Below are 23,597 nucleotides of genomic sequence, written 5' to 3' on the forward strand. Positions count from 1 at the left end.
TGATACACAGCTGTATGGAGAACTTTAATTATTTGGATGTTGCATTGTCTAATTTCCTTCTCAGCTGGGAGAATTGGTCTAACTGGGATGCACTGCAAAAAAACGCATGAATTTCTCTGCTTTCTGTCTGATCACCAGTGCCACCCTGTGGCTGAGACTGTCAGTACAACGTGGTCGGGAGTTAACGCAACTCAAACCTTAAAAACATCAGTTCTTGGAAATTACACATTCACCTTTTCTTTTGCTTTCTTAGAGAAACAGGAAGAGATAACAATCTTGGCTACAACCAGGCAAATTCCTAGTAAGTCCAGTTAAAGTAACTCAGGTTTGCATAGGCTCAGCCTGCTTCAATACCTGACCTACACTTGTGGAGATTGTGCAAGGAAAGGGGAACACACTGTAGGATTCAGACAGACACCCAGCTGTTTTGCTTAATCTCCAGAAAAAAGTCTAGATATAGGTTCCTTCCCGTTCGAAATTTAAAATGGTGAGATTTCTTGCTAAAGTCAGACTAAGCTTTTTCACACAGGATTGAGGCCCTCTCAGAAGCTATATTGAAAGCTATAAAGAAGGAGGAAAAAGGTAAATTGCAAATGAGGTAGAAAGAGCAAAGATGTTTTAACAGACAGGCAGCTGTTTGAGGCCAAATAAAGCATCCAAGAAGGCTCAGCCATTATGAAACAGATATGAATTTGCCTAATTATGGATTTATCACATCTGCCTAGTGACAATGGTACAATCTGATTTGTTTCCCAGACCTTGTAAGCTCCACTGGCTGCTATTTAAGTTGAAAAACATTAGGACAGAGGGTCTTGCCAAGAAGGACATCTGAGTGAGAAAGCCAAAGCCTCTGCCAAGGCCATGAGTTCAGAGGGTAGAAAATTTACAAGAACAAAAGAAGAGATTTAGCAGGGGCTTGAAAAGCATCCCAGTACCCGTGCAGAAAACTTCACTGAGTTTTCCAGAACACTCTTAGTTGAAGACAGGCTGGAGAAGCCCACTTTTTTGGTATGGCAGGTGAGTAAACTGGTTTAGCTGCCGGACCAGCCAAGGTCAGAGCAAAAAACCTGACTTGAAGCAAAGTGAGAATAATCCTTCATGGTGTCTACATTGCTCTACATAGCACATCTTGCAGCCAGCGAATTCTCTCTGCATTGTTTGTCTGCCGGAGTACCATCATGGTTGACTCTGGACAAACTGCAGATTGCTAAGGGGACCCTCAGGAGCATCTAATAACATGAAACTATTCACTGCACCCATTTGCAATATGAGCAGGTTATTCCATCTGTCCTTCCAATGACTGTCATAGAGAAAAGGCAATCCAGCATCCTTCCCTGAAGGTGCTCCAGCGTCTCTCCTGCAAGGATTCTGACATCTTCACCTGTCCTTGCAAGACGTATTTAATGGACGCAGTCTCAGGTCTGGATGAGTGCAGTTTTCTACAGGGGACAGTATGAACATTAAGCACTAGATCACCATCTCTCCCAGTACAAGAACTGGGAAACACCAGGGAAGGCTGGTAGGTGAAATGTTCAATGTAAGCAAAAGGATTTTGTTTGCAAAAGTGATTCTTCACCTAGCTAAGCTGTGGAGCACCTTGCCATGGACGCTGCAAATGATGGAAGTTCACATGGGCTCAAGAGGAGCCTTGGTAGGTTTAAAGAGGAGAAATGAGAAGAGGGTTGGTAAATACACAGAAGCCACCTCTGCCTTGAGGAGTCACTGAGGCACAGATGGCTGTAGAAGGGTAGTCAAAAGCCCTGTCATGATTTCTTGCCTATTATATTCCATTCACTCTGGACCGGCAGGTACTGTCCTAGATGGATTTTTGTCCTGAGCTAATGGACACTATATCCTTCTGTCTCAGTCTGCCCTGGTATTGAATACGCCCAGAAGTTTCATAGGGGCTGGAGCACAATCCATCTTTGCCAGCCTATGAGTTGCCCAAGGTCACTGAAAATGTTAATAGCAGAGCTACAAATAAAACAGAATTGTCTCACCACCTACACTCATTCTGATGACTCAGTCTTGTCTGTACACAGCAGAGCAAAGAAATAATTAACAAGCAATGAAGACAGTAGAACCCTCTCACCACAGTACAGCTCTAATTTGTCCTATTGTTCTTGCATATGCACACCATTATTCTCTATGAATCGTGAAGACAGTGACCACTTTTGGGCTGACAGCTTATCTTGATGACTAACAGTACTCTTAATGGAACCGGAAATGAATGGTAATTCCATCACTGATATAAAAAAGAATATTCCAGTATTAAAAAAGTACAAGAGATCATGACAGTGAAGGTTATAGGAATCTTTTTTTTTTTTTTTTTTTTGGCTCAGCTAGGCCATTTCTGAAGTAGGATATTAAAAGCAAGGATTTTCTGTTCTATGGTAAGGAACTACATAATGTAGAAAATCTCATAGGTCTCATAAATTCTGATATGAAAAGGTAATGAAAAAACATTGTTTGGAGTTTATGTGAAGCCAGGATTGTGAAGAATGGTGCAGACCACAAATTTATAGTAAAGGTAGGGTCAGGGCATAGGCAAAGGTAAAGTAGGCTAACTTCTTCAAAATTTCCCTTCTGTTATTTGGAAACTCTTTCTTAAGTAGAAGGATCATTTGTGGAAATTCCAGTATTTCAGCTGCAGGTGAGCAGTCTTTCTTTCTTTTCTTTACTCGGTATTCTCCATAGCTTCATTGTTGGTCACTCCATCAAATCACTAATGACCCTGACAGGCAGGCCAGTGGCACACTGGGGATACTGTGAACCCTTGCCTACTTTTTATCCACAGATTTCCGAACAAAGAAGCTCTCTAGCAGTACACTGTTTGACAGCCGTGGAAAAGGAAGAGACCAAGTTTAGGGACAAAGCCTGGAAAGGAAGTCAGGCCACATGGGAGCTAACCAGTGACCCCGCCACGTCAACCCATCTTTCTTTGTCTCCACTTCCCACTAAGTTCAGGCAGGCAAATCAAGTTCATTTCTTCTCCTGCAGTGAAATTTGGATAAACATTGCAGCACTGAACCATGAAGCTGGTCTTTAACATCGTAATGCACTGACTACATCTTTAGGTCTGAATCCTATCTCAAGTTTGGAAATCAGATCAGAGGTACAGAGCTCAGGGTCAACGTTCTACAGCTTATTGTTCATCCTAAAGTAAACTGTCTATCTGCAGGTAAGAATCAGTGCAAGGCATTATCACAGAGGACCTGCACAAGTACCAAAACTGGAAGGTATTACTTCTTAGTGTTTGGGTTTGGTTTTTTTAAGGAGTCAGAGCAAAAACTGTTTTCTCACCCCTATTCTTTCATTTTTCTTTATTACTATTAAAATACATTTTGTGGACTTCAGGAAATTCTAGATGGAGACATACAAAATTTCGACTCTGTTAAAAACTGAAGGGAAAAGAAAAATTATTTGACAAGCAATTAATATTAATTATCAGTAGGAAAGCATATTTGCAATTGCAAAGAACTAATATCAAGGAAATTAAGTGAAAAAATCTCAAATTTTAAGAAGGCAAACTAAAGCAGAATAGATGTATTCTCAAAAATCTAAAGATCACAAGAGCTGTTTGCCACATGTATAGAAGGGGGGAAAAAAGACATGGATTTAGGGATCAAAAGACAACACATTTTTACACGGGGTAGTGCATCTTGGCTTAACAAACTGTGTGACAAGCTACTGAATAGGAAATAACTCCTGTCAGCTACACTGTGATGTTTTACGCAAGTAATGATAGGAATATATAAAATATTCAGACATATCTTGCAAGGATCTGGGTTCTCTTAAGTTATGTGAGAGCAAAGAGCAAAGTCTGCTTTACTGTTGTAGAACCAGACTCCACTGGAGAATCCTGTTTTATCTAAAATCTCCAAAGCGCTTATTGCACAATATCCTAGTAGAAGATACAGCTACCAACTTCATGCAAGGCTTTGTAAGCGTGGCAGCATTTATTTCTGTTGAATCAGGACAATTTAGTGATTGACTCTAAATGGAAAAGGCAACCCCCCAAAAATTTGATTTGGTTTCTGTCCTTGTTTTGTCTAAAGCAGCTACCCTTTACATTTGGACTGCCATATTAAAAAAAAGCCAACAAATTAGATGTGTAGGTAAAATTTGTATTGGCACTTACAAGTGTAAATCTTTGTACCCTTATTAGTAAAATGCGTATCTTCAGTGCAATTTCATACGTTTTTTAAGACAGTAAGCTTGAGGAGAAAAAAAGGAAAAATATCAATCATGGAATTATGCTATCCCATGGGAGGAAGCTGGAGATTATCAACCTCTCCTAATTACCACCTCTCCTAATGTTAAAAGTGGCATAGTGATGCTCTGGTCAATGCAGAACTGCAGCTGCAGAAAGCTGGCTGGCCATCCTCGTGGAAAAGACTCTGGCACATGACTAAACTAAAGCTGAGTATCAATAAAACAGCCCAGCAGAGAAGGGACAAGAGCTCCTGTCTTACAGAAGAGTGTGTAGCATCTGACTGTGGCAAAAAGATCAGTATTTTCACCCAGAAACATGGAAACTAGATACTCTTTTGCCATCACCACATCTCAGAGGCAGCAGATGGCAGCTCATTAGATCATGTCTCACCTTTATTGACTATGTGAGCAGTTTTTGACTGAACACTCACTTCTGGTGACTTAACTCCCTTGCTGATACTGCACATGACAAGGGCAGATAGTCCTGATTTCTCAGCTGTGAGGCAAAACTACCTCCCAGTTCTAACTGACAGCATCTCAAGGAGAAGTAAGTGGGTAAATTTAAGCTGAAGGGACTGGAATATGCCACGTGAGGTGAAATACTCAGGTAGTAACAGGAAGCCTTTAAAAAGCTCTGTGCACAAATGGCACGTGGATTTACTGACACTAATTTGAATAGATTTTCATCCTTTGACCGTCAAGCGTTTTTCCTCCTGAAAGGCTTTTTTGTTCCCAAACCCTAATTGTATATCCCCAGTATATCTCCTAGAAATAACTGAATTGGCTTTGCTGAAGTTACCCCCAAAAGTTGATGCACAAAGATGACGTGCTAGAAATTTACTGGATTAATATTTATGGTTTAGTTTAGTAAACTTGCAAAAACTAAACCCAAGGAATTAGAAACTGCTAAGTGACTTCAACTATACCTGGTATCTCCAAAAGAAATAAAAAAAATCCACACATGTTCATATTTCTGTAGCACTGTATGTCCCAGGAGGCCCCAAAGGACTTAACAGATCCAGGCCCCTGTGATCTTACAAGCTTTGTCATCCTTTCTTGGCTTTAGGGAGGTGAATGGTCTTCAAATTAGCATAGCTGCTCCTATCAGCGTTAAGAGCTACTTGCTTCAATCAAATTAAAAAGTAAAATCATTATTTAAACCAAAAGGTGCAGACCTTTTAATAAATTCCTGTATTTTTGCAAATACCGAGTCCGTGAGCTTGTGAGGAGCAATCTTACCGGCTGCCTGAACAGAATCATGGAACAGTTTAGGCTGGAAGGGGTCTCTGAAGGCCATCTGCTCCAGGCCCTCCTCTTCCCCTCAGGCCAGCCCTCGCTCAAAGCAGGGCCAGCTCCCAGCAGGTCACTCTGGGCTGTGTCCAGTCAGGTTTTCAGTCTCTCCAAGGATGGAGATTCCACAGCCTCTCCAAGCAACCTCCTCTAGTGCTCTGCCACTCTCACCTTAACACTCTGCTCCAGGAGACTCGCTTCAGCTCCCAAATCAAAGGAGTTCTGGCACTGCTTTTTTAGGTGAGGTTCAGCTCTCTGCACAGTAGAGACGCACTTTCCATCCAACTGAAATTGCGGCAGAGTATCACTGATTTACTTAAAAAAAAAAAAAAAAAGTATTGCAGGATTTTACTATGTACATGTGACCAGAGTTTATTTACATTTCAACACAAAAACAACGTATCATACATTGCCTAATTTCTGGTACTAATTTCTATCAAGTGGTAACATTACAGCCAGGGGTGATTTATGGTAAGAGACTTGGCAATTTAATGGAAGCATGAGGTGTCACGGAAATATTTCTGCTAAAATACAAGCGAGGAAACAGTTAATTTTAAATTTTAAATTTTCAGTATTAGGGGTAAGGATAACAACCAGCTGCTTGAATGTCAAGTGAGGGAAAATCCATACATCTTCCAAGCTCACATTTCAGTCAGCCTGCTGGCAGGATTTTGATGCCATGCACTGCTGTCACATTCCGCCCAGCTTCTGAATGCCAGCTTTGCAATGTAAAATATTTAAACATAATCCTTACATCTTCTAGTTCGTACTTCTGCTAAGCGAATGTGAATATGTAGTAAATTCCACAGCCAGGGAACCATGTCCATGAGATTCTCAGGAAGATGGATGTTTTCTGGTTGGGTAGCTGCTTTTCAAGCAGCTCTTGTACACTGTGTGCTTTTCTGACCTGGTTTCTCTATGTGCGTTCTTCTTAAGGAACGGCTGTGTTGTCATTTTAATCTGACATAAATCTGGCCTGTCACTAACATGGTTAGTCCCACCATTCTTGTTCCCAGCTGCTCACACTTGCTGCCTCCGTTGTGCCAATTCAATCACTCATGTACCTGAGCTATAAATCATATCAGAGAAGCCATCCTGCTGAAAAAATCATCTTTTTCCCAGTTTGCCGAGTTAGGTTTGGCTTCGTGCTGTTCAGTCTGATCTAACTCTGTCCCATCCACTCCCTGTGCTGCCCACAGCATGCCAGAAAACAAATTCACAGAAAAAAAAAAAAATTTGTTTTGGAGCTAGATCAGTTCATTCGTCCAGTTCACTGCACAGCCACTTCAGTTAACAGCATGTATTGGGTCTGGCTGTGCTTGGGCCTGAGAAGTAGGTGCCTCTATTTCAACAGCAGCCTGGATGCATGCTTGTTTTAAATACACTGGTTTAGCCGTTTATGTCGCAGAAGTACTTTGTCAGATGAAATATTAATGAACAAGTTTACAACAGCATATAAATCATAACCTTGCAAGCTTTTCAACATACTACTATAGTAGAAGATGCATTTTTGATTTCTCATTCTTGGCTTATTCTCATCTCTTTTCTTCAGTGGATGTCTGTTCACTATCAAACTCAGAAATAGTGGCCTGTATTTACTTCATAATCTGTGCAAAACCTGAGTACCTGCCCATGTCCTAAATAAATCCTAAAGTGAAACCAATCAGAACAGACTCAGTCAACAAAATGTGTTTTATTTTCATACAGTATTCTTTGTTAATGACCACAAATGTAAGATGAAAAAATTGAAACAATTAAATACAAACATCTGTATAAAAGCAGATTTCAAAACCTTGCAAAAAAAAAGCTATTTTAAAGTCCTGTAAAGGAATACTACTTCACATCCTTGTTGCGATCAATAGGATGATGGAGGAAAATCTTAGCCTACTGACAACTATTGTTTATAAGAAATATGAATAGTTTTTATATTCTACATAATTATCTTCATATATTTTACCTATTTGTAAGAAAGTGTATCCTTCTACCATTCTAACAAGCATGATGATGGTATATTTTTTTGTTTTTAAAAAGATAGTAGAATGACAGTGGGCCACCCTCAGACTTGTTTGTAAGTGCCATTTGGTATAAGGCACAGGAAGACGGCATACACAGAAAGTAGAATGTTTTCATTGTTCAGATAAACAGCCTTGTGGTGTTTTAATATATTGGACCAGAATGGGCTTAGTGGGTGAGGAGGAGTCTTTGATAAGACTTTTGTAAGATCACCGTCATCTTAAAATGTAAATACAGAAGTGACATAACTGATGTTTAATCTGGAGATTAGGATACTCCAGCTGTACTGGAGGACAGATATAAATGAATGAGCTTGATTTACAGAAAGTCAGTTAGCTTGGCAATTCGCCCAAGATTATCATGTTTTTGTTTACCAATGTCAGTAACTCGGGGCGTGGGCTGACATTACAGCTAAACAGCACAGCCAACTACTGTCAAAGGGCAGGCTTGCTTCCAGCACGCCCAGCCATACACTCCTGACATTTCCTTCATGCCAGCACTGGGACTCATCTGATGCCGTACTGAGCCAGTTCAGGCAACTGAACCTAAGAAAACTAACCCCACAAAAAGCAGTGATTTATCTTCAGCCAGTGTGGCCCTGTGACCTTCATAAGTACACAAAAACATCTGTACACAAGTATTTTAAAACCTTACAAAAAAGAGCTCTTTGAAAGTCCTGCAAAGAAACAGTACTTCTTATCTCTGTTGTGATCAATAGACTGGGGAAGGGGAAAATCTGACAAACGTTACAGTTGTTTATAAGGAATATGAAAGTTTGCATCTTATTTTCTACATAATTTTATACTTTTAAAAGTGTGAAAATGAAGGTAAACATTTGCTAACAGAAATTTTGATTTTTTCTTTATCAGTCAGGAACTGTTATTCTGCCTCTGGAGCTCCGCTTAGTTGAGTTTGTAGTTTCTTTTTTAATAATCTCAAGGTGACTCTCCAGAGTCAGACTCCCCACCCAGCCAAAACTATGGGCCAACCTAAGAAGGGCCACTTTTCAAGTTCTGAACAAATCTGCAGAGATCAACTGGCACCCTGACCGCCACGAAGTGGAGTTATACAGCTTGTTTGTTTTTAGGTGCCCCTCATTTACACAAATGCTTTTTCAATTCTCAGTCACCTCACCAGTCCCTTGGCATTCAGAGGCCCCCCCGATAGCATATTTGTATATATTCTGTATGGTATGTCTAAATATTTTGATGGTTTTAATATTTTGTACCAGCCATGGAAACTGGTTTGCTGCTAGGTGACTGTAAAAGTGAGATTTGGTAAATAATTATTAGAAATCTTATACTAACACTATGATTGAAACAATAGACAAAAGTATAGCCAAGCAATTAACAAGTAGAGGTAGTTACTCCTAAGTTTTGCAGTTCTTTGGTCTTATGACTAGATGTTCCTGTACGCTAGATGAGAACAATGTTGAAACTGACCACACGTGATTGAAACTGCATTAAGCTTCAAGATCAAAGAGCAAGGACGAGAATAAAGACTTCAAGGACAGCCAGCAAGAACTTCAAACGGGTCGATGGTCGCAAAACCAGCCCTTCGACTCAAATGGATCCTTCATTGCGCATGATCGGATGTAGGCAGTACTATGATAATCAGTTATAATCATTTTTATGTGTACTAATCTGATTAATATGCAATTAGTTATTCTATATAACCTGTTAGTGCTGAAGCTGCGGTATGCACGCTCGGTGGAACTATCCCCCGTGCCTCCAGCGCTGCAATAAAGAACGCCTGCTTTCTAAAACTCCAAAACGAGTCTTAGGGAGTTTCTTCGACCGGCTTTTCGGTATCACCCCCTCAAAAAGAAAAAAAAAAAAAAAAGGAGAAAGAAAACCCAAACCCCAAGCGGAAAGCCATTCCGCCATGCGGGCGGTCCCTCTCCCCAGCCTGCCTGCGAAGCTCACCGCCCGCCCCGTCAGCCACAGGCCTCGCCCCGAAGCGACGCCTTGCTCAACCCGAACCGCCTCCCCAAAACCGGGAGGAGGAGCCGCCCCCGCCCTCCCGGCCCCGAGGGGATCCCGCGGGCCCACGGCTGTCATGGCGGAGAGGCCGCAGCCCCCGCGGCCCGGGATCGGTGTGGGGGTGGTCGTCACCAGCCCCACGCACCCCAACTGCGTCCTCCTGGGCAAGAGGAAAGGCCCGCTGGGGGCCGGCACCTACCAGCTCCCCGGAGGCCACCTGGAGTTCGGGTAGGAGCCCCCAGACCCCCCCCACACACACACCCACCCCCGCTAACCGGGGGGAGGCGGCCACCCTCCCCTGAGGCGGCCATTGCCCTTCCCGCCCGCAGGGAGAGCCTGGCGGAGTGCGCCGCGCGGGAAACGCTGGAGGAGGCGGCGCTGCGGCTGCGTCACGTCCGCTTCGCTTCCGCCGTCAACTCGGTCTGCGCCACCGCCCGCTACCATTACGTCACCGTCCTCATGAAGGGCGAGGCGGAGCCGGGGGCGGAGCCGCGCAACCGCGAGCCGGAGAAGAACGAGGGTGAGGCGGGAGGGGCGGGGCCGGGCGCGCGGGAGGGGGCGGGGCCGCGCCTCGCCTCAGGTGCCTCAGCACCGAGATGGCGCGGGGGCGGCTGCTCTCTTCGCTCGGTCCTAGCCGAAAAAAGCCTGGGAGCCCGTTTTAGCGCGATTTTATTTTAGATTTCCCCATATTGCCACACGCTTCTGACGTCGTGAGGCCAGGGAGTGGCTACGAGTACGTTTCTTCTCTAAGTCTGAGGAAACTCTCCTCTCCGGTAGGGTTAAGGCTTAACGTGAGGAAAATAATAAATTTAAAATAACTGCGTATGCAACGGAGAACTTGCGTTTGCGTTGGTAATTTCTCCACAAGCCATCCAGCCTGGCAGAGGCAGAATTGTGATGTGATTCATTCTGCACAAGCCACCCAGCCTGGCAGAGGCAGAATTGTTACATGATTCATTTTATACTCTGGCTTTTTCTTTTTTTTTTTTTTATTTTTTTTCTCCTGCAGGTTGGGAATGGGTTAAATGGGATGAATTTCCTCCAGCAGATCAACTGTTCTGGGCCTTACGCTGTTTGAGAGAGCAAGGTTACAATCCCTTCACAGAAGAGCTCGATCATCTAAAGGGGTACACGGGAAGTCACCAACTAGCGTAAAAACTAACCGTATGTGACGTAACAACCTACAGGACCGACCTGCTTTTTGGGGGGAGTAAAAGAGGAAAGGATATGTCATGCTCGCTCTGCCCACGTGAAAATATTACCCTTCCCAAAGTCAGAAAGATGCCAGATGTTTCTTTACCTTATTTCACATGACAGTTTTCTTGTTGCAGAGCTACTTCTAGCTCTAGTGGTTAACAGTTAATGTCATCTTTTTTAGAAAACTCAAGACTGTTTTACCTGGTTAATCGTTATATAGATGAATAGCCCTTTGGAAGTCAGAACTAGTCAGAGACGCTCGCTCACTTGGAAACAGTTGCGGCATCAGGCCCAAGAGAAACTGATTTGTTCAAACCACTGTCCTGCTTTCGGTGGAAAACTACGTTGTGTGTCATGCTGCTTTCCTGTAATTATGAATCTTGGACCAATTTTTAAATTTAACCTTGTCTCATAGCTTCAGTTAAGGTACCGTCATGAACAAAAGTCACATTTTACAGACAACACCTTGTTCTCCTGCAGATAGTAGCACATACTTGAAAATCAAGGTATTACAGACATGAAAAAGGCTGCGCTGCCTTGTTGCAGGGAATGAAAATTCCCCGACCCTTCTTGCCACCCTGTTTCATTACGGCATTCTGTTTGCAGCCTCGCTTACCTTAGAATTTATCTGCAGAAGCATTTCAGATCTCTGCAGCTGATCTTAATTCCCAATCATGTTACTAAACTCTTAATAGTTTAATGGAGAGGTGCCTACCATGTTCTACTAGGCTGACACAAATAACGTTGTACAAACTAATCTCATTTCTAGGTGTAGCTCTACAGCACACAGTCACTTTTTGGCTAAAGAGGGTTGTCAGTATGAAACAGCACAGATAACGGCTTTTGGGATTTGACAAATGGTTAATTTTCTGTTTGATGTGACTAAATGATTGAAGTGGTAGTGAATGAATCACGGTACACAAAGATAAATACAAAACCAATGAGTTTATATTTTTCATTTTTCTAGAATCTGTAACCAAATTCGATTCTTTTGCAGCTGTAGTAATTAGGACATCAGCAATTAATTGTAGGATATGACTTTTAAAAAAAAATCACTGCTTGGCTCTTTTTTTTTTTTCCTCTTCAGGGTTCTTTTAGAACACAGTTTTTGTCTGTTCCCTTTAGATATACCCCCATTGTCCAAGATGTTCTGAGATAAACCTTTAATTTCTTTTTAATAAAACATAAGCACAATATTGAAAGATTAAAATTGTCTGGAATTATGAATTGACTTGTCAGTTCTTAAAAGGAATGTGCTTGAAGGGTTTAAAACTCTTCCTTACTTTGCATATACATTTTCTTAAATAGAGATGGCTCTTTTTGCTGAGAAGCAGACGGAGTGATACGAGGTATTATAAGGATGCTACTGACAATCGCAAGCCTCCTGCTTAGAATTTGAAGCATGAACTAAGCACAACTTCCCTTAGGACAGATATTCTTTCTCTGAAGTGAAGAAAGTAGATAATGTTATAAAGCAGTTTTGAAATGAGAAATATCACTGAAAATTCCTTTACTGCTGTATCTTTGTAGAAAGCTTTTTTTTCCCCTGTTCAAAAGTGGAGATTTTCTTCCTGAAAGCAACTTCATGTACACTGAAAATTATTCCATTCAGCTGTCAACAAAGAGGCTGTAGGAAGAGTTGACAGATGTCCTGCCCATCTGTCCCAAAGAATAATGAAAAAAGAAAGATTACTAAAATGAGTTAGTGGAATTTTAGATTTTAGAAGGCAGCTAGCTCCTGATGGGAAAACTGAGGTCGTTTGTCATGCAATAAATATTTTGTTACCATTAATGCTTACATTCAGTCTATCTGTTGTAAATATACAAGTAGTTACTGAAATGAGGACGCAAACAGTACCTCTGTATGTCAGGGTTTCTGTATCCTTTCTAAGTGGACTGATGAAATGACTGCAGTGCATTACTGCAATCAGCTGTCTGCAATCCCTAACTTAAATAACTTGTTTTGTATGTATAACGCATTTATACTTCCCCCCCAGAAAATTTGATTCTCAGTAGTTTTTAGCTGCTAAGACTCCATCCTTTCAACTAAACATTACGTTTACTTTGATTTTTGGTACTGTTGCTAAAAAGAAAAATCTATTATGTACGCTTCTAAGCCACTGAATAACAAAACACACAGTTAAAACTCCGTGGTTTTCAAAATTGCTTGTAATAGACAAAATTCACCTCAAATGGCATTATAGTTATCCAGCATTGAGAAAAATACTCCTGAGCAGTATATAGTTTGGAGGACCGATGTGAAAAAAAAAAAAAAAAAAAAAAAATGGTTAGGATGCATCTTATACCCAGAGTCTGATTTTATGCTAAGTGAACAATGCGCAGAGCTGTCGTCTTACCGATTTCTTAGGTGTAACACATTGGTCCCATTTAATCCTTTAAAAGACTACCCAACAACCCAGAAAAAGAAGCGGTCATTGCTTCTGTTCACTCTTGTTTATGTCTGCAAACAATCACCCACCTCCACAATATTTCAGTTAGTGAATCACATGATATACCCATATAAGACTTCTGGGTAGACTGTACATTACACTTTCCATGACTATTAATTATCTCTATTTGTATTTCATTCCAAGAAAAGAATGTCCTTATAAATGAGCAGACAAAAGAGACTAGTGAGCTGTGGCCGTGTCATAAAATGTGTTAAGGGAGGGTCATTTAGGGAAGAAAATACTAATCCTGTGGTACAAAGCATTAAGAAACTGCATTTTGCAGTACTGTGCATGATTCCGATCACACATTTAAGAAAAAACAATGTGAACTAGAACAGGCATAGGCAAGGTTAACTAGGATGACAGAGAGGCCAGGTGTATTGGGATTAACATTAATTAAAGAGGAAATAAGAGTTCTCTATAAAGACAGTAGGAGAAACACCAAAGGGGAAAAAAGCTGATACTGAATAAAGGTTAAAATATATATGTATATGAATAACTTTAGACTGCAAAATAGAGGTAAAATTTTAGTAACTCTCAAAATACTTCCAAAAGGAACAGCCGAGACAAAGCCAAATTCCCCATTTCTCTTTTAAAACATAAACCATTGCCCTGTATTATGTGTCCTTCTCCTTTCTACATCCTTATGGGACTTGTAGATGTGTTGGTAATATGTGGCAGTGTTATTGACAGCAGTATTTGAAAGATTGTCTGAGCAAATGAGGAAGGACCTGATTTATCAGATACTTCCTGCAAGGAATCTACAAAACAGAGAAGTGGAGAGAATTATGATCTGTGCTTCAGGACACCTTGTTGCAGGGCAGAAACCTGAAACTGCCACGAGCAACAGTTCACATAAGTAACCCTCTGATCAAATCAGAAAACTAAAGAGAAAAGTAGCTGTCATAAAATGACTCCTTAAGCAAAACAGAACAAGGAAAGGAAAGTGCCTTTGGGAAGATGAAAGAACATTGTAGCTGAGGCAGGAAACGCAACTGCTGAAGTAAGCAAATTAGCAGGTTCAAAGAACAGAAAAAAATTATAGGCGGCAAGAATAAAAAAGTCTGTGAGCACTTTGAACTGAAAGGAGCTGAACTTGCAGCGTGCCCCAAAGCGTGTCATCTCCAGGGTCCCGGAATGCTTAACCCAAGTATTGGTGAAGCCTTGCGAATGGGCACTCCGCATCACTGCCTCAGGGTCTGCCCAGTTAATCGGTGTGCACCTGATAAAGCTCAGCTGAAAAGGACAGACTTTCAGTTCCTGACTCCTCAGCTGCTTCTAGTACTGACTTGGCATTCTGCAACGGGGAAAACTTCTGAAAATCAATCAGAATTCAACCACATACTGGGATAAAATGTGCTGAGTATTGAAGTTACACAATAACTCATCTATGATTTAAGGTTGCAAAATGAAACATAAAGTTACATCAAAGCTGGGTTTATTTATGACAAATCATTCATTATATATTACATAATTACAAACTTTTTTTTTTTACACCTTATTGCCATATTTTTATTCTTGGCGCACACAAGACGATCAAGAACGTGGATTTAGGCAGTAACAAAGATATTAAAATTACAAATTTCATGTCTTATTTCTGTGCCATAGAAAAGGCTATCATCAAAAGAGTAAAGTTACTAACAAACATACATGGGGATTCCCCTTACACCTTTTTTCCCAGGAACTTTTGTCATCTAATGTATAGTAAATATATATATATATACACACACATCTCTTGCAAACATACACATTCACACATTTACATCATCACTGGAAATTTGACATCTCTCCTCCAGCAGAAAGCTCCCAGTCATTTTACTTGAACATCTAATGAGGAAAAAAAAAAAAAAAATTTCTGAAGTCCATGGTTTTAAATGCCACCCTATTTCTGAGCCAGCTGTTATCTTCTCCCTCCACAGGGCCGCCAGCGTAACAAAAGGGTATTGCAGTATGTGACGAACAGCATCCAACCTACCTTCACCACAGGAAAGGTCTACTAGGGATACTGTTCCTCCTGTACCTAGTCTGAGTCACTGCTGCTGCTTGAGGAGTCTGTTGACATAACTTCTACATCATCTTCATTCTCCTTATTGTGTCCTGGAGGCTCCAACATGAAGTCATTACTATGATTAGGAGGTAGCATGTTCATTGACATATCACTTGACTGCCAAGGATACTGAGGAGCAAGCACGTCTGGAAAAAAAGGGGCATAATCAATCAAACCATCAGCTTTGTCTATCAACAAATTCAACAAGACAGCTCAACCAGAACTCCAATTTAAAGTTAAAACAAATCTTAAAATTCTTCCTGAATTTTGGACAGATGAAACCCTCCAGTAACAGCTGGAAAAAATCTCATGATGGAGCCATTCTATCACCATAAAAGCCTACTCTGCCAGAGAGGCCCATTTATGTAGGTGGCTCTTGATCTCTCATCACTCCACTTCAAAACAGTATATATTCATACAGAGCTTTTCACCTTCAAAGCACAGTTTGAACTGACTTTACATTCACAACCACTGGCAGTAATGAAAACAGTCACCTTCTGTCAGTATGCAAAAATAGATGAAAACATTAGATCAAAGAAAATACTTAAGGTAGACCATAGAAATTCAGAGTAAAAGGTTTTATCCAAATTTGATTGCAACACCTTGGTTACAGTTTTTCCAACAGCAAATATGGTGCATCAAGTGCAAAGGAGAAGAGCATCCCACTACAAAACCAGGGCCACAGACAGAGATACCTGAGAGGTGGGAATGCCCCACTGTGCCCCAGCCAGGTCACCCTCAATTGCCTCTGACTTCTCTCAGCTCTCACCATGTCTTCTCTTCTCCTCCTACTTCCAAAGCCACACCACGCTGTACTCCCTACCAACCTACCCCCCCACACAACATTTCCTAGTCTCTTGCTCCCCTACCCCCAAAACGGCTCCCATTTCAAAGCTGCAGTACATGTCTTTATGCCATTTCTGCTCCCTTTTAATTTATGCTCCTACTGCTGTGAGTTCTTCTCCACTTATTACCGGGCACTGTAGCTAAGTCTATCCCACAGAAGAAACCAGCTATCTCCCGCTTACAGCGAGAATTAAAAATAATTAGGCAGAGTCAGAAGCGAACAAAAGCCCACCACATTGGACTGTGAGTACAGAAAGAGAGGGCACTGCCTAAGCAGGGGGTCACATATGGCAGATTTACTCTCACGGAGGCGCTGCCTAACTCAGAAGCACAGAGACTCCACACACATAGCAGCTTCTGATCTTTTAGTCTGCAGTCACCCGAGATTCCACGTACCAACTACAGCCACAGTCCCCTAATACCAGATGCATTACCCGGCTGTACAAATCTGACCCACCAGCAGATGCAAGGACATAATGCAGCCTTTATGCCAGTTCTGTGCCGGCTTTAGGAAGACCAACCATAGTACCATGTGGCCTCATCCCAGCTGTGGTAAAGTTAACTAACTTTATTTGAACCAGCTGAGAATGTAAGCCAGTGTTTTACAGCCTGTGGCCATGCTTCAATGCTGGAACCAGTCCACTATGAAACCAGGTTGAACATGTGTGCTAAGCAGCCTCAAAGTTTTGAGGCTACCAAGCAGCCCAGTGGCTGGCTTGCAGACTCAGTAAGGACTCACTAACTGGACACGTCTCTGCAAAAGTCTCTAAAAGGACTAGATGCCATAATTAGCATTCTCAAGACATGCCTCCACACACCAACAGATTCAGGATCCCTACACAAAATGCTGGGGCAGCTTCTACTTTATTTTAAATGAAGTTTAGGTGAACTTTCCCTCTTACCTGACAGCCTAGCAATCAGAGGATTTCCCCTGACATAGGAGACCCAGATTCAATTAACAACTTCACTTGAGGAGTTTAAACCCCACATTTTCCAGCTTCTCAAGGAAAAGTCCTAAAGAGTGGGGCCACACTCAGCACTTCCCTACTGGATTGCTATGGACAGATGCTATGTCAGGGTCCCACCCCTATTCAGCTCACTGACCCATTTTATTCAAGGCCAGAGGTTTAGAAAGTAAGATGGTGCAGAACTTCAGGTCACTTCCTAAGAGGGGACAATAGGATTAGACACATGATTGGAAACACAAAATCCAAGTTTACTATATCTCCAATGGAGTCGTGATACAGGTTTTTTTAACATATTCAGTATAATTTTTGACAACAAGCTTTCTGTAACACCTGCAAGTGGCTCAACAGACAGGGAAGAACTGTTACAGATCTCCTATGAATCCAAACTAAGAATTTTTCCAGAATTTAGTCTAACCGTGGTAGATTAATGCTGCACAGGCACAGAACCACTGAATTCCTGATTCAGTTACTGTAATTTACTGCTAAATTCTATTTTAGCATGAATGAATGAATCCTCCTAAAGTCAATGGAAGTGCCTATTTCTCTAATTAAGGGATTAAAGCTCAATTCCTACACTCAAGGTACTTACTACCTCACCAGCTGCCCTTTGCAATATCTTTTCAACCCAACACTTCCAAGCAAACAGTCTTGCTGCATAGAGCGTAGACTTAAAGGAAGATAGGGGATGACAATAAACCTCTTTTCTTCCAAATACAGCTTTCACAATTCCATACTTTGTCATCACTGCTAAGAAAAGTTTTCTTTGAAAATGCTTCTTTCTAATATGGTTTAACATCACTTAATTTACAGCAATTTAAAATAAGCGAATTGGAAGGTAACTAAGTGAGTTTTGTTTATATTGACTTGGTTGTAGTGTCTGCAGTATGATTTAGCATGAAATGACATAAAATTATGCAATTTCTAATTGTTAACTTTATTTACTAGACCTTCACTGCTAAGGAACAACGTTAGCCATAATTTTCATTATTTTTAACTCTGACTTGCCTTTGCTAAGGGAAATGTGTAATTGCTATGACTGTAAAAGGAATAAAGAAAAGCAAAACAAAACTGAATTTCTCTTACCTGGCAGTCTGCCCGCTGCAAGTGCATCCCCTGGTAAGTGTCCATTAACTCCATTGGTGGATGGGTTGTTCATCTGACCCAAGAGACCACTCCTCATTTCCAGATCTGTAGGATATGGCCTACGTGGGTCCCCTGTTAGAAAAAAGCAAAGGAATGTTTTTTAAATATTTAATAATTGTCTTGCAGACATTAACTTTTTCTTCAGTGCCTAGCTTCCTGACCAAAAAACCCCATACTCTGATTGCTTGGATCAGCAATGAGCATCATACCTGTTTTGTTAAAATCTAAGTCTGTGTCTTACACTTAGATTTTCTTTGTTCATTCAAACTTGGCAGAAAAAGCACATTAAAACACAAAACAAAACATGTTTAGAAGATATCTCCGCTCTCCCTGCTACTTCACAACTAAACAGCAAGGACAGGAATTGGAAAAAACACATTCTCATTTTGGACAAGGAGGATAGTTCCCAAAATTGAAACCTGATATAATGAAAGCCCTGCTTTGGACTCCACTGATTACTAACATCCTCTGAAAACAATATTTTAAGGGGCAGGAGGGAACACAACCAAGCACATGGCAAAGCCTTGAACATATTTGGTTCTAACTTATAACTGCGGCCAACATTCAGAGGAAAAAAGCAAACAAAGGAGAGCAGAGGAGCCCAGTCAGTTAATGGAAGCATGCATTTTCATAGCCTTTTGAAGTAGTACGTAAAGTCTACAGGACTTTGGATATCCATTTTTGTCGAAAATATTACATATAACAGCTGAAAACAATGTTACTCTAATAAACCCCAGTGTTTTCCACTTTATGAAAGCATTATAAGACCAGATACTGACCATGCTTTATTATTATTATAAAAAAAAAAAAAAAAATCTATTGTCATAAACATGATGGTTACCTGGTACCCATGTCAGAGGGGCACAAACAGCATTGCTAGCACTGATCCTGTGGGCATATTTAATTATTTCTTCAGAGGAAATAGCACCTGGAAAAATGGAAGAAAAGTTACTATATTCTCAAGAGGTTGCTTCATTCAATTATTTCAAAGTATCAGACACTAATATCTAAAAGATTGGGAATGTAATTTTGTCAAACTTTAAGAGCATGCTTCAAACGCAATGACTGCTTAGAGGATTCTTAGACTATGCAAGGATGAGCTTTGCAGTGAACTGATTTTACAGCCATGAGTTCAGTACACCTTCAATGTCAACAGTTCTTCAACATTGTGAAAAACACAACCCTATCTCTTAAGCAGTGTACTTGACAAGCACAATTTGTAAGAAAACTTCAGCACCTGCTTTATTATGAAATTTTCCATAGTAAAGAACTTTTTTTGTTTGTTCAGTAATTGTAGAGCATACGTGTAGCAGCCCTTCTAAATGTGTGCCTGTATTACAGTAATAGAAACTTTATGAAATTCCTTGATTTTTTAGATGAATGATGTATAACAAAATGATAAAAGACACTGTAAAAATCACCAAGAAAACGCCTCCCACAAAAAAAACCAACCCAACAGTCAGTTTAGGTTGATAAGTGCCACAGACTGGCAGGAATTGCTACAAATACAAACCAGTATCACCAGCTAGTCAGTCTTTCAAACACAATGCACATGCACACAAACATTCTCTCCCTTTCCTCAGTAGACCTACTGAGGCAATTTGATGAGACACTTAGGTAATCAGATATACTATTATCAGTCCAAGAAGAGTGTTGAGACACTTGAATTTAAGTTTAATATTAAAGATATGTTTGCCACAAAAAAGAATTCATTCCCGCCTTTAGTCTGAGGAAATGATTATAGGTTCATAATGAAATGGAAATGTTTACATATAAAGCATCCAAAATATGTGATGGTAGAATTAAAAAAAAAAATAAAATAACCCTAACTTGAGCTCACTACCAACTTTCTTTACAACTACATTTACGTAGTACGTACAATCACAGATACTCACCTTTTCTTGCCTTTTCAATTGATTTCAGCTTTTCCTTTGCTTGATAAACAGCTGTTGCCTAGTTGTAAAAAAAACCAAACAAACTAAACCAAACCTTCAATGCATCTTTAATTTGTAAACTTCTGCATAAAGTTGGCTCTGTGAATAAACCCTTGCATATAATTGCATTTTAAGAGAGAAACTATTCAGTGAACATTTTCAAAATGTACAGAGATAAAGTAGGTTTGGAAGAAAATTAGCACTATAAAACAAAACTGAATACCATGGTAACTAAACAGTATCGGACTACTGAAATAAAAAAAAACAACACCAAAACAAACCACTAAGCTCTTCGAAGTTTAAAATATTTAAATCTTCTCAAACTAACACACCACCACTTTCTCTAGAACAACCTTTTTCACAATTAGACGCTCAAAAGCAAACACATCATTATGAACTTACCAGTATGTGCTCTGCTTCTTTTAGTTGTTTCTGCAGCTGCTGAATATCATTATCCCTCTTTTCTACTACCTTTTCTAAAAGCTGCATTTCATGATGGATTTTCCCCTGATCAACTGCCAACTTCATTAGCTCTTGAAACTCTCCATCTCTCTGAATCAGCAGTTCCAGGATCTATTGAACAAGAGTTTTGTAGAACTTTTAATTTAGCTAGAGTAACAACACACCCTCAATCGTGCTGCAAAGAAGAGCAACTGACATCCATGAGAGTATTTCTGTTGGCATGAAAAATGAAACAAAATTTCTTCTTCTCTTTACAAAAACAGCCTATGAAGCACACAACAAATGAACAAACAAACAAACAACAACATGAGGACCAAGAATGCCTTTGTAGTGGGGCCAAAACCTCATCATCACCGTTAGCCTGATTATAGGCAAGGACAAAGGGAAAAAGATAAAAAAAGAAAAAATTAGAAGTAAAGCATTGTGCTTACGGAAAGAAATACAGTTTAGAAAGTCAGCTTACCTGGCCCTCCTCTCCCGGTTGTGGAAGCTTCTGGTTTCTTGAAATTGCCAAAATTTCAATTAGTTCCCTGAAAGGAAAACTCTGTGTTTGTGCAATTTTCTAGGGCATTATTTGTAAATCACATCAAGTCATCCCAAAACTGACAGAGTACTGATATCATTACAAAAGTATTCGTGAACTTGAGTATTTTATAGTACAGTGTTGGCAGGGATTTCTCAACTAAGAGTAATTCTGTGAATAGTCTCGTGATTGGAGCACGTTTTCTTCTTTGTTCTTTGAGCTCATGAAGTGCTCGTGCATTTGTACTCATGAAATGTGCTAAGCTCCTGCCAAACTACATAAGACATAAGCAGAAGCTGAGAGAAGAAACAGCACAATGAAACGCATTCGTAGCCTTCTACTGCCTTTGTTGCAAGAGGGCGTGAAAGTTGTCTTCACTATTTTACTTCTCTACTTGTCCTCCATTTTTTCCCAACAGAGCATATTTCACACTTGGGTTTAGAGCAATTAAGTCTACGCTTTCAAACACCTGAAGAGTTTGCTGTGAAACTACTTTTACAACAACAAGTATTTCCACAATGGTATATTAGCTGTATATCAAACACACAATAATACCAAAAACCTAATAATATTCTGGTGCTAGGTTAGAAGTGCTTCTCAAACAAACCTCTTGATCACATTTTCAGATACCCATTTACTTTCCCACCATTCTGAAAAGCCATCAAGAACCTCAGAGGGGACTCGCTAAGGAACAAGACCAAGATGCAAACAGGCATTTTCTGTAAATTCAGCAAACTTATTTGGCTTCTAAGGCTATGGATGTCAGTTCAACGCTATGCATGAGTAACTGCCTATCTGAAGACACTGTCCTTGGAACAGTACTGATGCTTTGCTTGGTCCAGTGCAAGCTGCTCAGTGGGATGTACGTCTAATACAGCAGTGGGGCCAGAACCTCGATATGAAAACAGGCACTTTTCAAAATGTCTGAAAAAGCCCCTCACCAGTAAAGCTCTAAATAGCATCTTGGTCTGTGTCTCTTGGTCACGCCTGAACACTAAAATGATTTAAACCAATTAGAGAATAAAAGAAAGTTGTCATTATCACTAAAGCTTTATTCTAACTGACCAACACTGAGCAGTAGCAAATAAAATCTGTTTTAAGTAGGTCAACTACTGCCATCAAGGCTGATGTCATGGAGGGCTGTAATTCTGTCCTGCGTTAGCTGGATAATGCACAGACACAGATTCAAAACTATACAAAGGCTACAGATTAGACATGTTGCTTGATTTTGCCCCTACCACCAAACCAGCATCATGACCGTGAAAGGCCTAGCTCCACAGTGCTGCAACACTCTGCTGATCAACAGGAAGATTCACTACATGCTGCTGAGGGTTGCTCTGGATTCGTTATGGTAGAATATTAGTCCCAAGATATTTTTTTTTAAAAAACCCCAAAAGTTTAGATAAAGAGCAAGTCTTTTTTTTTTTTTCCCCCAAAACCACATGTTCTCCAGCAACCTGTATGTCACAATAAAATCTAAAACTGAAAACAAAACCTAACCAGAAACAACAAGAGCAACTGACCAATATATTTTCCTTGTCCTACCAGTGGTAATCATACAAAGTGAGGCAGCCACATAGCCACATAACATATGGGTTATTCCCTCTGAAAAAGTTTTCCTAAGCTTCTGCTCTCTTCGAGAGAAGGGAAATAATTAGGAAGCAGTTTAACTGCACCACCAGCTGTGCCTCCACAACATGGTGGACAACTTGGACAAGGGTTATCGGTCCAGCCTCAATAGCACCGACTTAAGTATCTGAGCACTTATATCACTCCAAAGACGAGCTCTGCCGCCTACTCTGAGTGAGTTTAACACTAATACAGGCAATGACCAGAACGGCTTAAGTCATGCAACACCACCTCCAAATTTCTGACATAAGCATAATTTTTAGCGGCTAAGAAAAAGCCTAAAATCGGTGCGTGCATTCCACAGGAAGCGCAGGTGTCAGCCAAGAAAGAAAAGCAAATGGAAGAAGAAGGAAGCTCTCCTTCTGCTCTGAAAATAGGAAATAAAGCACCGCCCATGCTTTCCTACCGGGGTGAGAGCTGCGGAGCGCAGCCCCGGACCGGACCGAGCCCCGGACCGGACCAAGCCCCCCCCGCCCCCGGCGCAGCACCGACCCCTCTCCCGCAGGAGCCGGCCTGGGGACGGCACGGCAGGAGAGCAGGAGAAGGGGCCGGGCCGGGCCGGGCTCTCCTCCCGGGGCGGGTGAGGTCAGGCCGGTCCCCTCACGTACAGCGCCGAGCACCCTCACCTCACCCCCGGTGCCACCACCGCCGCCGCCGCCTGGGGCCGTCCCATCCGGGCACCGGGCGCGGTGGTAGGGGCAGAGCGCGGTACCTTGCCAAGAGTTCGAGATCCTCCAGCGCCGCCAGGAGCCGGTCCCGGGTGCTGCTCCGTTCCCCACCTCCCCCGGTCGCCGCCGCCGCTGCCGCCGCCGCCGCCGCCATCACGATCCCGGGCGCGGACGCGAGCGAGAACCTCCTCCCGGCGGGCAGTCGGCAGCGCCCCCTGGCGGCGGCGGAG

The 23,597-nt window shown here is 41.3% G+C and overlaps 2 protein-coding genes and 1 long non-coding RNA gene across 5 annotated transcripts; 1 reads left to right on the top strand and 2 right to left on the bottom strand.

Moving 5' to 3' along the window:
• Positions 1-4,111: 4,111 nt before the first annotated feature.
• LOC115350636 lies at positions 4,112-8,856 on the bottom strand. Of its 2 annotated transcripts, none has more exons than XR_005933950.1 (2): positions 6,570-8,856; positions 4,112-5,790 (listed from the first exon to the last, which is right to left on the bottom strand). It is a non-coding gene; the product is annotated as an uncharacterized LOC115350636 (long non-coding RNA). The 2 variants fall into 2 exon arrangements; XR_005933949.1 differs by having other exon boundaries at positions 4,112-5,820.
• A 529-nt stretch (positions 8,857-9,385) lies between these two features.
• Positions 9,386-12,489, top strand: NUDT15 (nudix hydrolase 15). The gene is made up of 3 exons (XM_030036458.1): positions 9,386-9,728; positions 9,830-10,020; positions 10,510-12,489. The coding sequence occupies exons 1-3, from the start codon at positions 9,403-9,405 to the stop codon at positions 10,653-10,655; spliced, it is 663 nt and encodes a 220-aa protein (XP_029892318.1). The 5' UTR covers positions 9,386-9,402; the 3' UTR covers positions 10,656-12,489.
• A 2,079-nt stretch (positions 12,490-14,568) lies between these two features.
• Positions 14,569-23,578, bottom strand: MED4 (mediator complex subunit 4). 2 transcript variants are annotated; one of them, XM_030036457.2, is made up of 8 exons: positions 23,412-23,578; positions 21,011-21,077; positions 20,488-20,658; positions 20,047-20,104; positions 18,993-19,079; positions 18,092-18,223; positions 15,123-15,340; positions 14,569-14,974 (listed from the first exon to the last, which is right to left on the bottom strand). In XM_030036457.2, exons 1-7 carry the CDS (start codon positions 23,519-23,521, stop codon positions 15,168-15,170), a joined length of 798 nt encoding a protein of 265 aa, XP_029892317.1. In that variant the 5' UTR covers positions 23,522-23,578; the 3' UTR covers positions 14,569-14,974; positions 15,123-15,167. The 2 variants fall into 2 exon arrangements, with proteins under 2 accessions (XP_029892317.1, XP_029892316.1); XM_030036456.2 differs by having other exon boundaries at positions 14,569-15,340.
• Between the last annotated feature and the right edge of the window lie 19 nt (positions 23,579-23,597).

Source organism: Aquila chrysaetos, chromosome 14, assembly GCF_900496995.4.
Source record: "Aquila chrysaetos chrysaetos chromosome 14, bAquChr1.4, whole genome shotgun sequence".
Lineage (NCBI taxonomy): Eukaryota > Metazoa > Chordata > Aves > Accipitriformes > Accipitridae > Aquila > Aquila chrysaetos.